At 39.1% G+C, this 15,923-nt stretch overlaps 1 protein-coding gene across 9 annotated transcripts in view; it reads right to left on the bottom strand.

The window, feature by feature from the left end:
• Positions 1 to 15,923, bottom strand: part of LOC129718679 (protein white) — a 57,690-nt gene that overhangs the window by 19,628 nt on the left and 22,139 nt on the right. For 5 of the 9 annotated variants that reach the window (XM_055669695.1, XM_055669697.1, XM_055669699.1 and 2 more), the window contains 2 exons: positions 11,929 to 12,000; positions 6,966 to 7,891 (listed from right to left, as the gene is read on the bottom strand). In XM_055669695.1, coding sequence (XP_055525670.1) covers positions 6,966 to 7,891; positions 11,929 to 12,000 — 998 coding nt within the window. The other 4 variants (XM_055669703.1, XM_055669702.1, XM_055669704.1 and 1 more) reach the window with 3 other exon arrangements.

The following is a 15,923-nucleotide window of genomic DNA, read 5'->3' as shown; positions in this document are numbered from 1 at the left end:
AAAATGCTTTTTTGAAGGCAAATAAAAAAATAATTGAAGGTTAATAATTTTCTGGCATCAACACAAGCAGACATTCTGTGCGGGATGCAATCAAATTCTGTTGTAGTTGTCTAATTTTTACTTTATTTAGTAAACTCCCCACTGTAGGGGCAGCGCAAACGCTGCGATCAGCATAACCGACATTGAATAATAAACTGCCCTGTTAGAACGCATTCACAAAAGCAGTTAGTTCGACTATGCAGAGCTAATATGAAGTCGATTCAATCAATCAGCATAAACAGAATTTCGTCGTCTCCCAGCTGCCAAGTTGCAACATGATGCAACACGCAACAGCGAGCAAACGAAATCGCTTGATGTTACAAACCGCAATAAGATACGGGTTAAAACCGTTGCGTGTGTGAGAGCACCATCGGTGTTTATTCGCTGGATACACTATCTACTGTCTACTGAACGCAATAATCTGCTTACATGCGACATGGGGACGGGAACATTTTCTTCAACCAAGCTACACAACACGACACAAAACATGTTATTTTGTTGCTTCAATGAGAGTGCTATCGGTCCGGCTCGACAGAATGTTCACAAGAAATCATTTTTGTGCATCCGTGCTACGAAACTGAGGAAAAACTTTAGAAACTGCAAAGAGAGGTGGAGCTTATCAAATGATCGCTCTGAACCAGAATGAAGTCACACATATTTTTCAAGTTATATCATTCCACTACGTACGTAAAATAATTCATTCCTATTTTCATCCCTATATAAGAGCCTGTTTTAGTCGAAGCCGCTCATAGTAGTTCTGAACAGCGACGACAGCAGTCCTCCCTTAGCAGCAGCGGGAGCGAGCAGTGGGTACCATCGATAGCGGATAGCGGCCACAACTGTGGCATGGCTGCGAAGAAGTGTAGCAGTTTCAGCGAATCTCACCATCGATAGCAGCAGGGCCAGCAGATGCAGGTACAGCGGATACCAATGGCGGCCACAACTGTGGCATGGCTACGGATAGCGTTGCAGGTGCTCAGCAGTTGGGCCAGCGTATAGCGGCCACAACTGTGGCATGGCTATGCATAGCGTAGCTGTTGCAGCGGGTATATCAGCATCGATAGTAGCAGGTTCAGCTGATGCAACGACACTCCCTTCACTAAAATGCTGTTTCAGTGTGGTAGCGGGAAGCATCAGCAGCAGGCTTGCATGAAGTGAATACATCAGCCAGCTACTTTCTCTAAGGCCTCTGCCATAGTAGACGCGAAAAGCGGCGCGAACCGATTCGCTCGGCCGTAGGTTGATGTACAGCTCTACTGATGGCTGTACATTAACCTACAGCTGAGCGAATCGGTTCGCGTCGCTTTTCGCGTCTATTATGGCAGAGGCCTAATGGGAAAGTTGTATCAGTTTGTTCAAAAGAATATTATTGTCGGTAATATTACAGAGATGCGATTGCGTAAATCCGATTTTGAATTGAACAATTGTTCTTTTGAGAACAAATAACACACTTATTTGAAGAGTTAATAGCTTTTGGTACCAATAGCAGTATAGTGACAGCCTCAGCGGTAGATGCAGATGCAGCCGGTACTTCCCTGAGGCCGATGTAAAGGTAAATGGGAGCAGCACGGCGAAACAGTTCGGGTTATGCTTAGACGCGCGTCATTTTTCGTTCTTGATATTCCCCACATGAAACGACGCGCTTTCGTATGATAGCGGTGGTATTAGCGGTAGATGCATTCGCCAACACTTCCTCCAGTGAAGCCGTGTCTAGTTTTCAATGTGAAAACACCTTTCTCATTGTGTTGACCGTGCGCCTTAGTCCTCACTATCAAGGTAACACAGAGATGTAAGATAAACACTACATCCTATGATAAATTGAACAATTGTCCTTGTAAGGACAACAAATGAATAAATGAAGATTTAATTTTGAATAAGAATACTTCTCTCAGGAAGTTCGGCTACATAGGGATGTAAAATGAAAATCTAAAACTGAAAAAAGTGAGAAAAATTTCAAATGCTAATAAATCCGTTAGTTTTCGATGGACTTCCTTCGTTTTTGCAGCAATCGATTAGAAAATCTTCTAAGATTCCTACCAAATGCATGAAATTGCAATTTTATCATTCGAACTATTGTACTATTGAAAACTCTTAAGCCTTGTCAAAACAAAATTCGACCTCTGATTGGTCGTTATACCGCGCTTTCCCAAGCACGGTCGGCAGAGTTATGGACCTAGTAAATTGGGAATGCATCATTTGGCCTATATAAGAGCTTCATCAGATAATAAACAAACATTTCATCGGATATTAAATTGAACAACTGAAATTTGAAGAACACAAATGATTATTTGAAGGGTTAATATTTTCTCGTTTTGCGCTTTAATCCAAAGTTAATTATCTTCATCTACATGCATACTCTGACTATTATTACGTGTCTGCGTCGCTTAGGGTTTGGCTACGGTCATGCAGAACGCAAATAACGGCGCGATGCGATTCGGCAAGACGAAATCTGTTGAAATGTATAGCTCTACTTCGCCTTAAAAAGAGCTGTACATTTCACCACGGTAAGGCGAATCGCATCGCGCCGGCATTCGCGTTCTGCATAACCGTAGCCTTTGTTCCGTTCCCGTTTAATGATGTCGTTAAATGTGCATATTACAATTCGGCAGCACTTCAACTTCTCATTTGCACAAAATTTAAAAATATCCAATGAACTTCATTCAAAATATCAGACAAAAAGAAATTACAATACTGCCACTGAACGGTCAACGTTTATTTACTAGAAAAAATGACTGACACGCAAGCAGCCAGGTTATCTTTCTTGTAAAAGTATTCTACTTCAACCTTGCGGTCGTGGCTTTGCATACAACCTTCTTGTGATTTTTTCGTTCGAAGCAATGCAAATGTTGCGAGTGAAATGTTCGTACACGGACAATGATGATCATACTAGGGGCTCTTCAGACTCTTTTGAGTACTCAAATTGATTAATAAACGAATAATAGTTATGTTTCATTCAGCTAAATTTCATTCATAATGGTTCAGTCATTTATTGTAGACAAGAATACTACCATTGAATCCGAACTACATCGTCTGAATAGTAACAAATCACTCAAAGATGGATTATTCCATGAAAATTTTCAGTCACTACTATTAATTATCAATATTTTCGATCCATGATACATTTTAGTCCGAATAATTTTGACCAGGTTTGATGTTCAAAGTGCTCCACAGTGGGACGGTTGTCGGTATCGAATTTTTAAATCCCAAATGTCTTAAAAATGCATGAAACGTCGGGATCTGGTGCTATCCTGATGAAACCACTTCGTGGGACTTAGAAATTCCCGACCTGGACCAACGGAGAGATTTCCAGCCCAAAAATTTACTCGAAAAAAGCCCAGAAAGTTAATTTTTCGATTTTTTAGATAACATTAGTTCTTGACGTTTTTGCATTTCTAAAACATTTGACATTAAAAAATTCGATACCGACAACCGTCCCAGTTACAGTTTGATATCGAAATGAACATTTCAGGAACTTTATCAGTTAAAATATGGAAACTTGAGCCGCTTTGAGGCTAACTTTTCAAAGCCCAATTGTGCTGAACTTTTGTATGAGAAAATTGTTCAAGAAAATTGTTCATACGAATCTTTTGAACCTTACTGCACAACGAAATTCAGGAAAATTCATCAAACATCAAATTCTGCTAAGCAAGCTTTCTCGACTTGGAGCATCCAAGTAGCTCATAACATGGTTGCACACGTATTTGACTTGAAGAACCCTTCGGGTGCGTCTCGGCTCATGTGTCTCTTCAGTTTTCAACAGTACAACAACCTGGGCCCACTTCTGTTCTGTTGAATATTTTCGTTGACTGGTGCCATCGTAATAAACTTATTATTATTGTTCCAAAGTGTGCGATGATGACGTTCCACAGCTTTATAAACCCAACTATATTCAATTACTCTATTGAAAATGTTACGCTTCGCACAGTAGATCGTGGGCCGATAACTGGGATTTATCTTCAAGATAACTCGCTATTTCAACGACCTGCAATGTCTGAAAGCATTGTATTGTTCACTAGTGAGACCTATCCTAGAACATGCTTCTATCGCCTGGTCTTCATATGATCTTATCTGGAAACAACGGATCGAGAGTGTCCAAAAAAGATTTGTTAGAATAGCTTTGCGTCATCTACCGTGGCGAGGACCATTAAACATGCCGCCCTATCCACAGCGATGCATGCTGTTGACCTTGAACATGTTGGAAGACAGAAGGAAACTACATAGGCAGGTATTCGTAGCGAAGCTTCTAAGCTGTGAAGTGAACTGCCCTCAGTTACTTGCTCAACTTTACTTCCGTATTCCACGTAGTACGTTGCGGCAGTCCTCCCTGTTACAGCCCAGCTTTTATCAAAGCCTGTGTGGGTACCAAAAACCGATGACAGCGATGATACATGAGTTTTCTGCGGTGGAGTCTATGTTCGAGTTTGGAGTTGACGACTCTCCAAACTTCAAACCAATTCAAAAAACGATTAAGGAGTTCTTTTAGTTTACGTCTCTAAACTAGTCAACGATTTGACGCAAGGTGAATAGCTGCTCTCTCCTAGCTTTAAAAAGCTCGACTGGAGGCCGTCCAGCTTGTCCATTCTCTTCTAGTTCTCTCCTGTTTCTGTCGACGGCTCTATCCTCTTCACCGTTCAACAACCCTTCGAAATGTTGTTTTTTTAACGCATCTCATCGGTTATCAGGTTCCCTCTTCTATCGTTGCGCATGACAGAGGCTGGCGCAGTCCGGTTTCTAATTCCGTTTACCACTTTATACAAAACTTCTCGTGTCGTGCCTGGAGATGCGAGAAATCGTTCGCAGTGCTCGTGTTTTTCGGGTTGATGCCATCTCTTTTCGGTCGTTCTAACTTCTCGATAACTTTTTCTCATCTAGCGTGTCACACGATTTGCCACCACCATCGTGCGAGCCCGGTTCTCCTCGCCCGTCATTTCTTGTCACTTTCCATCGAATCACGTATTGCGTGTGGATCTCGCGGTCGTAGCAAACTCGCGCTGTATTGCTGACCGCAAATGTGCCTTCACTGGTCGTTCAGGTCTCCAACTAGTTCACCAATCCGCTCGTTAACTTTCCGAGTGTACTCAGCAGCAACTCCGTCAACTGACAACCTCTGGTGAACATGCAGAAGGACCGTATATCGATGACGTCTGAGAAATACCGACCGTCAACTTTTTTTTTGTTAGGAAATAAGAATTACTTTGTCCATTGATGTGAACTTTTGTAACAGGCTTAGCCGTTAGGGTGTTGCCATGTATGTTTTCACCAACCTCAAACCATTCTCATCACTGGTAGCATGGAGACTGTGCTTGCCAATAACAGGACGGAAGAACTTCTTTCTTCCAAACTAAGCGTTTGTGTCCGCGATGACTGGACGGACTGCGGATAAATGCGTCAAAAACAAAATACATGCAAGCGAGAGGCTCCAAGGAGAACAACCTCAGCCTCCCAACTCAAGTCTCTGTAGACGGTGATGAGCTTGAGGTGGTCAATGAGTTCGTGTATTTGGGGTCACTGGTGACCGCCGACAATAACACCAGCAAAGAGACGCATCCAGGCAGGAAATCGTGCCTACTTTTCACTTCGGAAGACACTTCTATCGAATCGAGTACGACGACGCACGAAGTTGACGCTGTACAAAACCCTGATAAGACCGGTAGTCCTCTACGGGTCCGGTAGTCCTCGCTTCTCGCGAAGGACCTTAACGCTCTTGGAGTTTTTGAACGGAAGGTGCTACGGACTATCTACTGTGGAGTACAGACGGATGACGGAGAATGGCGACGGCACATGAACCACGAACTGCACGCGCTGCTTGGAGAGAATCCCATTGCACACCTGGCGAAAGTTAATAGGTTGCGGTGGGCCGGTCATGTCGTAAGGATGCCGGACGGCAACCCTGTGAAATCACTTCTCTTCAGCAACCCTGCCGGCACCAGAAATAGAGGGGCGCAGCGTGCACAATGGCTCGACCAGATCGAACGAGACTTGCGGGTGATGAGACGCTTGGGGACTGGCGAAACACAGCCAAAAACCGAGCAACATGGCGACAAATTCCTAATACAGCACGAGCCACCACGGCTCCCGTCTGATTGGTAAGGTAAGTCCCCGATGACGATCTTTATATCATGTTTCAGGCACTCTCAAGTGCCTCACAGAAGCTTATAGACCACCGATGCTGATTTGTGGCACGTGTTCCTAATGTCCGATTGAGATGAAATTTTACATGGAGGCTTTTTTCAGAAGACCCTACTTTTGAGCATTACTTCTAAGTGAAATTCAAAAACGCGATTTTTATTACCACCCCAGTATACATTGATCAGATTGTAGTTGAAGAATCTGCTTTGATTCTCAACACGCATGAAGGGTCACTGATGTTTAAATTTTTTTTTGGGACCATCTTTTATTTATAGATTTTTATATGAAGTAATACGTCTGTTTGTCTGTATGTTACACTGGTAAACACACACAGGATTTGCCCTAGAGCTCAAACAGAAAAACATAAAATTTTATAGAATTTTACCCATTCGTGTGAATTTTGGTGCCCCTTGCAGAGATAACTATTCAGAGCAAGCAATCACTCTGCGGCGTTTTGACGCACTTCTGCATTTACCAAGAGTACACAGGAATGGTTAAATAATCTTTTTAGGGCAACTTTTTTGAGGTTTAGAGCATTTTTTTCGCTTTTGTCGACCGGTGTTATTACCATCGTTCATATTAGATATATTTACATTATCATGAAAAGTTAAAAGATTGAAGAGCTTTTAGGTTCAGACATATGCAAGTATTCAGTTTACTTTTATACACTGAGCAACGCTGCAAGATAGTAATCAGAAGACGATCTGCGAGATAGAGATATTTTTTTTTATAAAATTACTTTGATTTCTAAGACGCTCAAACTACTTTTTATTTATTATAGGTAGGTAGGAACTTACTGTGAAAAAAATTCCGCTGCTTGATATGGCGATCCCAAAAATGCTACCCGACCTTCGGCCATCAAAAGGACCTTGTCAAATAAACAATATAACTCCGATGATGGTTGATGTATTGTTAGAATGATCGTTTTTCCTTTCATGGCCATTCCTTTGAGCACCTGCAACACGCTATGAGCCATAAACGAATCCAGTCCAGAGGTTGGTTCATCACAGAGCAGCAAATGTGGGTCCGTAAGAGTTTCCGAAGCAAATGCCAATCGCTTTCTTTCACCACCAGAGAGGCCTTTCATTCGACCTGGTGCTCCGATGATAGTATCGGCGCATTTGAACAAAGATAATTCTTGAAGAACCTCATTCACTCGATTTAGCTTCACACTTTTCGGGACGTCTTTGCCCATGCGTAACATCGCTTGAAAAATAAGATGTTCTTTGGTAGTCAAAGCCGCAATGAACAAATCGTCTTGTTGTACATAAGCGCACCGAGCTCTCAATTGCTCCGCATTAACTGGGATCCCGTTTAGGGCTCTAATAGAAGTTGAAGACACCTTAACTCCAGGCGGAGAGCGAAAGGCCAACGCATTGAGCAGAGTGGTTTTACCTGCACCAGAACTTCCCATGACTGCTAATAGCTCCCCGCTCTTGGCATATCCTGTAACATTCTTCAGCAGATGTTTGCGCGGATTAAAATCTTTCTTTTGACGTGAAAGACAAGAACACAAACGACTACATAATGATTCTTTTTTTGAATCACCTGGCATTTCGCCAAATACGTCAATCTCTTTCCAAGTGTAAGTAAGTCGTTCATGTTGTGGAATCTGGCCCTTTACTGCGCCATAATTTTTCGGCTTCCACACCTGAATTAACGTAGATCTATCGTTGCTGTGAACCCCATCATCAGCATCCATGCTATTATTTGAACTGTAACGCTGATATGAGAAAAAAACGAAAATAAAACAAAAATTTAGAAAAAAATGTAAAAGCCAAGAAAATTGAAAGCAATCAACATTTGTACGATTCTCGAAGCGATAATCAAATATAAAACAAAGCGCAGTTTCAACCATTAACTTACTGGATCTTTATCATATTTTCATGCAAGATGTAGCTTTATGCATTCAACGATTAAGCTAGCCTCTAATGTTATGTAACCTTTTGTTGCGAAAAATCAATCATTTCGTGCTCACGTAATAGCAATTAAAAATGTTATTTTTCAACGTTTCCATGTTTATTGAGGTATATAAAGTTGCCTGAAATTATTACAACTCGGGAAGTGAATCATCGATGTTTAAGGGGAACCGTGGAACATGATAAAATAACTCATTTTCAAGCAATAATTATACCAAATATACATTCTGCGCACTGTTCTTGGCAAAACAGCATATTAAAACGTTTTTTGCTAGTTGCATCTAATTGTGAATGGTATAACTCGAAATTATAATTTTTGGTACTAGACGTAAACAATTGATCTTTTTAAACAATCCCCTATTAATTCTTTTTCTGTTTGACAATGAAGAAATTTTTCAATGTTTAAAATTTTATAAACTTTTTGGACATTATGGCACATATTGTTGATAAAGAGATCGAAGCAAGCTGTGATCAAGAACGGACGTGAAAATGTTTCTCGTCGGAATTTTTCATCGTTTTTTCAAGTTTTTATAAGTTATATATTTTCTATCTGGAAAAGTGATGTGTCTACGTTTATTGAATGAAGGCCGCTGTTGTTTCGGTGTGAATTCCGAGTGTTTGATTTGAATCGCGATGAAGTGTTCCGAGGATTGTCGAGTACGGTTGGGGATAGTGCAATAATGTCGACGTATTTTATTTAGCCTTCCCGTCGCGTAATCGTTATATTTTAAGTGCAAAGGGTGGTGTAAAAGTAATACGAAATGTGGCGGTTTCGTATTATCGGTGAGAGTGACGTCAATGTTGAAACCCGTGAAAGATTCGTGCAATTTTGTGGCTAATTTGTGAGAGCTGCATTTCTTTTTCGGTGGCGGAGCACGTTTCCCGCTAGCCCTTGCCTTGTCATAAGTGTGTGTGAGTAAGTGCAAGGTGAACAAGGAAAAGCGAGAGAAGTGCGAGTGCAGGATGACCGTTGCTCTTGCGTGCGGCACTTTCTCGCACTAGCATGATAGTTCAGAGAGGACGCGGGAATTAAAGGATAAGTATTAGTGTTGGTCAACCCGGTGGCATCACTGACGTTTACGTACAACATAAGTGAAGCCAGCATTAGCTGGATCACTGGATCAATTTTACATGCAATTTGACAGCTGATTCATCGAAACAAGAAAAAAAGCATTGTTCATACGTGCACACAGTGTCGGTATTCAGCGGCAGTGTACTTACGTGTTGTTTTCGGATGATATGTTTATCACACATAACGTCGAGAGGTTTACTTGATAAAACAAAAAATAAATGCGTTGCATTGCTATAGAATGTACACAACGTTTGCTCTTGCCGATTGCGAATGGCGGTGTTTCTTGCAGGTAGCTGGCAAACGTGCGATGACTTAAAGAATACCATCTCAATGTATGTGTAAAAGAGAAAGCGTATCAACGCCTGTGTGTTTCAAATTTACAAAGCTAAGCCAAGCTATTTTTTAATATTTAAATTGATTCAAGCCGCATAACTCTCTGCAACATATATTATGCTTTGCTCGTTACGCTTACACTGCTGTGTGAACAAACCTTCAAGAACATAAATGAGACTAGCGCCACTGTCTTTCACGGCAGCTTCAGGAAACAAGACCGATGCCACCGGGTTGGTGTTGGTGACATTTTGCCTGTGTTTTTTGTTTGATTTGCATGGACAAAGGGAACCAATGTTTTTTTTTGTTTTTTTCTCTGCTTTCATTTTGAGCAGTTTTATGCCCTTGTTTTATGATTTTTCTAGCTTTTGAGTTAATACTGAAACACATAGACAATTTTTAATTTAATTAAATAGAAATCTTGTCGGTTAGCATGGCAAATAAATTTTGATTGCGATTATTTTGGCATTTTGTTGAATCTAATTAGTACTCGGTCTTGTTAGATATGCATATTTGCATTTTTTAAAATTTTCTAGCTATGAATGCATGAAACTTTGCCAGTTTTTCATACTCAGTAGGTATCTTCGCTTCATTATTCAAGGAGTAAGTGGTAATCAACGCGATATACCGTGTCTCCGCGTATGCGTCGGTAAGAGGGAATAGAGCGGTCGCGCATAACCTTCCGGGGTAAACGTGTTTTCGGCCCAGGTGAGCTTTGCTCGAATATGGATGTTCGTTGTGTTGTGACTTCCGAGGTGTACCAAACCATTTATTCGCAGACTGTCCACCCGTAGGTTCTATTCCAGCACGCAGTGATTCGGAGTGGGTTCCGTTCGTTCGATAAATATCGTAAATAATTAATCGCGACAAAACATCGTAATTAATCGCCACCAAATATCGCAATTATTTGCAATTAATATCAGGATTATACGCGACTCGTCTGTCAACGCACACATCCTTTTTTTTCTTTTTCTTTCTTTTTTCGTTCGTTTCAAACGGCGATGGCCAAGCAAATAGGCCGTTTTTGAAGTTCTCTTGCTGACCGCTTGCAGTATGTGTTGAGGGCCTATATATTTACTTTTTTCTTGTTTTTGGTTAATGCATATATGGTTGCTTCGTAACATTGTGTAGTCAGCTGAGATAAATCAATGAGAGATACGTTTCGGTAGTTGCATCATGACTTCATAAACAGATTTTCGAATATTTGAGTCTGTCTTGATTAGGTTATAGGTCCGGTATCCTTGCGTGCGCTTTATTTTTGCGGTGTTACATCATCAACCGGAATAAGTTCGGATCGCGTTATGATTTCCGTAAAAGATATAATGAACTCGTACGCGCGATATTTGGTATTATGAACCCGGTATTAGAACTCAGCGCATCGTTTACCAAAACGAAATCTGCTGCAAGCCTTACCCTTTTCTCCAACATCCCAGTGATTTCTCGTGGAAGTGCAGAGGTGTTCTCGGCTTCCAATAAAGCGAGTATCACGTCAACATATTCCTATACACACTCCTTCTTTGACCTGCATTCGGATGCGGCCAGCGCTGGTATTGCCTAATATAAAGATTAAGGTCACCAGTTTTTACACATTGAGGATGAATGTTAATCCCAAGCATCATCTATTGGTTCTCTGTGTAATTACAGCTGATCTGGCAATAACGGAGTAGCAACCGCGGGCGGTCAATCATGCTCATGCTCATGCTCATTATGGCACATATTGTTGATAAAAAATTTTGAATGTTTCTAGTAAGTTTGTTTAAACTAATTTGATTTTTCATCAAAGGTAAGAAAATGTATTTATTTCAAAAAATTTTATACTTTTTAATCATTTGCTGCTTTTTCAAATCTTTTTGTTTTGTTCTTAAAGTTTAATTATGACTTATTCAACAATAGTAATAAGGGGCCATCCACATACCACGTGGACAGATTATAAACGATTTTCACTCCCCTCCCCCTCCCCCCCCTCCCCGTGGACAACTGCTCATATAAATTCAAAAAATTTTGTATGGACCTTAGACATTACACCCCCCCCCCCCCCCAACGCCGCAGATTAAAGTCACTATAAATTGATTAAATAATAAAATATACCCGCCATTTTTGATCGGTTGTTTCGAATTTCCCATTGAAGACAACATTTTCAAAATCAAGAACCCATATGCTTTGCAACCTTGTCCTCCAATTTTTCTTATCGGATTATCAACCCTTATGTGTTGTTTTTAATTCCGCTTGGTGGTAACGTTTGAAATAAGAAACGGTTTCTCAGGTAACTACGTTTTACCTACATCTAATATTTACTTGAAATGCAATTATGAGGAGGAAAAAAATGACTACTCAAGCTCACAAAAAGCGAAAATTAATGAGTCTAAAACCTTCAACAATAGAAGCCTCGAAACGCACTAAATTCTTTTCAAATTTTAAATACAAATTTATAAACTTTACGTAAGAAGTAGCTGGAAAATCGTAGCTTCTCGTCTCGCAGCATAGTCGCCAGGTACATTCATAGAAGAGATGCTAATTGTGAGAAACAAAAGAAATCATTTAATTTACTAAAAGGATATAACTAATAAAACTAAGATAAAATGAAATTGAAAACTATTGATAAAACCAATTAATAAAATATTCTGGGGTTACTTTTTAGTAATCAGATGCAGAAGTGCGAGCTTCCAATGATTACTGTTTAAAAGCTGCGCTGCGTATCACCCGTGTAAAGAAGACTTTGGTGATTTGTTATTGGTGTTCATTGATGTTGTGTAGGTATATAACCAACCAACTTCGCTAGTATGTGACCAACTGCTCAAGTATCAAATATGAAGAATTCTTATAATAAGTGAAAATAAAAATTTGGTGAATGTTTGCTTTACACACCTTAGAACTAATAAAAAGTACTTTCGTTATGCGTTAAACCAGATTTATTTATAGTATAATTGATGGCCAATTTGGCACTAACCTATATTCATTATACGTCCCAATTTAAAATGTACTTAATTTTGACATTTAGTTTCTTTGGTAATCTACTACATATCACCCACATAAAACGATGTTCTCAATGCGTAGATTTGAAAATATCCTCATTGACCAACTTACTCCGTGACCAACTCTTTTTTCTCTACTCTACATTGACAGTTTGTATGTCTACCGTACATTGACAATTTGTCCCAGCTTTCAACGAAAACTGGACATAGGGACCATATACAGTATGCTATACAAACATAAAATATGTTTTATCACTGTCCAATTTCTTTCATGCCTTTGTATTCTTTTAGAAGGGGAAAGGGGGGCAGTTTCGGACAAAGCTTAAAAAAACAAATGGTGCAATTTTCAACCAAACTAAAAAATTTAAGTAAGTTAGCAGCCCTTCCACCAACATCTATACCACATAGGTTGATAGCTCTTGGTTGTTTATTACTTACGAAAACAACACAGTGCCATTTTTCATTCATGTTTTCAACCGTTTGAGCTTAAAGTTGTAAGTATTTCTCTAATTTCTTTGTGAACGATTTAAAAATTTAAGTACACCACCTTAGTTCGCAACTAATATGCAATGAAAAAACGTGATAACATCGGGGAAATAAAGATCTTTTTTATTAGGTAAAATTAAGATTTGTCTTCGGATGGTGGTGGGGCACATTCGGGCACTTACCAAATTTGTGTTGATTAACAAATATCGATTTAGACTGATTCCCAGTCCTAAAAATGGTTCGGAACTACAAAAGGAAAACCGGTAGAGCAAGCATCAACGAAGATGAGCTGGGAAGAGTTTCTAACGGAACAATGTCTTCGAGACACGCTTCTGATACCTGCGGAATTAAAAGAAGTACCTTGGTCTGTCGTCTGAAAAATCAAAGAGATGAAAAAACGGAAAAATCAGAAAGCTTCTCGTCCAAAAACACATATCAACAAGTACATATTTACGAACGTGGAAGAAACGTTTTTAGAGAAATATTTGATCGAAAGTTCCCATATGAATTATGGATTGACGTACCGTATGCCAAGGCGACTGAAAAATTATTTCTCAATGTTCTGGAACACTTGAATGAGGTTCCAGAAAGCAGCGTAAGTGAACCAATTTTGCTAGTACTTGTCAATCGCAAATGCCATTGTACTTTGAACCAATCAAATATTGCCGAAAAAATGGCATAGTTCTTGTACCCTTTCCCCCTCATAGCCAGTTTGCTCGATTTTTATTTTATGAAATAAATTTGAAATAAAAGGATGAGTTCCGAAGTTTGCAAAGCATCTGATCCCAGTCTCTGTTTATATAAAAGAAATAGTTGAAAAACACAAAATTTTCATTAATCTAGAAAAGTTTTTCAACACTGTCCGAAAGTGCCCCAGGACTGTCCGAAACTACCCCACACACGGGACACATTCGGACAAAAAAGCAAATTTTGAAAAATTCAAATAAATCGATCGAAATCGCATCATCGCACACTACTAACACGCTTATATGATACTCTGATGTTCAATCAACAGCCAGGATGAATTCAGATTTTTTTGAAAGATAACAAAAAAATATTAAAAATCATGTTAGAAAAGTGTCAGAAACTGCCCCCCTCTCCCCTATATTTAGTATTACACTCTATATATGCCAATATAAATGCCTGTATTCTAATGGTGAAGCTCATATTGTGGTCAATCCGATATTATTATATTACTTCGATTCAGAGTGTTACTATTTTGAATTCTGTTCCACTGAAACAAAAACACACCTGAAAAATGTATGTAATATTAAGTGCTTCCGTTATCATTGAAAACATAGTTATAGTCGGTATTTTTACCCCGGAAATAATCGGTGATCAACCTTAGCTATAGCAACCATAACGGCAACAAGCCAATCGACGAGGGCCTTTTCTTTGAAGGACCAATTACAGGTAATTCGATCCTTCATTAGTTTTGTTTTGTTGTTGAGGGATCATTATACACCAAAGCCTCAGCTCAACTATAGAGGATGGGATCTTGTTATGAAAGAATACAGTAACTACAACGTACGCGCTCAGTCATCGATTTTTAATTCTAGAATGACAGTTCCGCTTGTGTAAGTTGCACTGATTCGAAACGAGCAGTATTACCTATTTCGGTTAATTTTGTTGTAACGAAGTCATAAAGATGCAGTTGCTGCTGTTAGGTCATTACACCTTGGACTTTAATAAGTATGGCCATACAAACTTTAATTCGAATGCTTTTTGGCATTAGAATTCAATCGATGCACAAAAGTAATTATTCTGGCTGTTACATTGATTCTTATCCATTTATCTGCTACATCACAATAGAATATTTGAATGTATGCATGAGTTTAACAATAGTTGGATAAGTAGGAAAATAAATCTATCTACCCGTGTGATCTGGTCTTTTATAAATTATAATATGCTTAAAATTTGCTCAATTTATTCAGCACAGGCACTCAAGTGCCAAATTATATTGCAGTGCTTGACGATTTATCATTTCATTGGAATAGTCGTAAGTTGTCTAGAATTGTTTTTACTTTTTCTGCGGTAATAAATTGTCTCTGTAAATAATCCAATAAAGTACCCAAAGGATTTATGCTCCTTCGTTTGGCAGTGTAACTTTCTTAAAGTCCTCGGTGGAAAAATATGCTATTGATACTTGATAGCGATTTATACAACCACATCACTACTAGCACAGTTTATTCAAGAACAATATTCAGAAAATGAAAACTAATCAACCATAATTTTAAAATACTTAATACAAGTTAGGACGAATGATCTAAAATCGTGGTGAATTTGTGGTTCGGAATTTTAAAAATTTCGATTACGGGATGTGTTTTTATGATATTCGTTTTGCCTTATCTCAGTGGCGTGGTTTAAGAGGAGACTGTTATTATTTTTTGAACCACTGAACCGATCGATTTGTACAATACTTATGAGCAGCAAATTTGCATACAGAGGTTTTTCAGAGGGTAAAAGTCTAGAAAACGTAACAGTCGTCAGCGATGTTTGAGTCAGTTTCATTGTTTCTTTTTGTTCAACTAAAAACTGTTGTTGACTAGGGCCTTTTTTTAAGCGGGTTATTTTCATGTGGTCTTTTTATACGCGACTCTTTTGCACGATTTTTTTCAATAACGCGGATTATTTTTATGCGGTTTGGAAGATTGTGTTAATTGCGGTATCAAAAAAGTATAAGTAAATCTAACCAAAAGTAAAAAAAGTAATGCTTCTTGAAAATAATTTTTTTTGTTTTTTTAATCTAATCAATGTATATGTTTAACAAAATTCTTCCATAATGTCTATTATTATCCAATCAGGCTGATTGGGCTTTTTTTGTATGCCTAAAGGGCATTGGAACTAAAAGAGCCACTGCGACCATCATATTGATTATCTTTTGTGGCAGGCCCTGATTGCTGTACACAGATTACGAGGTACCCGTACTCATTGATGGAGTAGGGTTGGTAGGTAGTAATTCTGTGTCCCAATTTG

Source organism: Wyeomyia smithii, chromosome 1 (assembly GCF_029784165.1).
Source record: "Wyeomyia smithii strain HCP4-BCI-WySm-NY-G18 chromosome 1, ASM2978416v1, whole genome shotgun sequence".
Lineage (NCBI taxonomy): Eukaryota > Metazoa > Arthropoda > Insecta > Diptera > Culicidae > Wyeomyia > Wyeomyia smithii.
The sequence above is the reverse complement of the archived record's forward strand: the minus strand, read 5'-3'. Positions and strand labels throughout refer to the sequence as shown.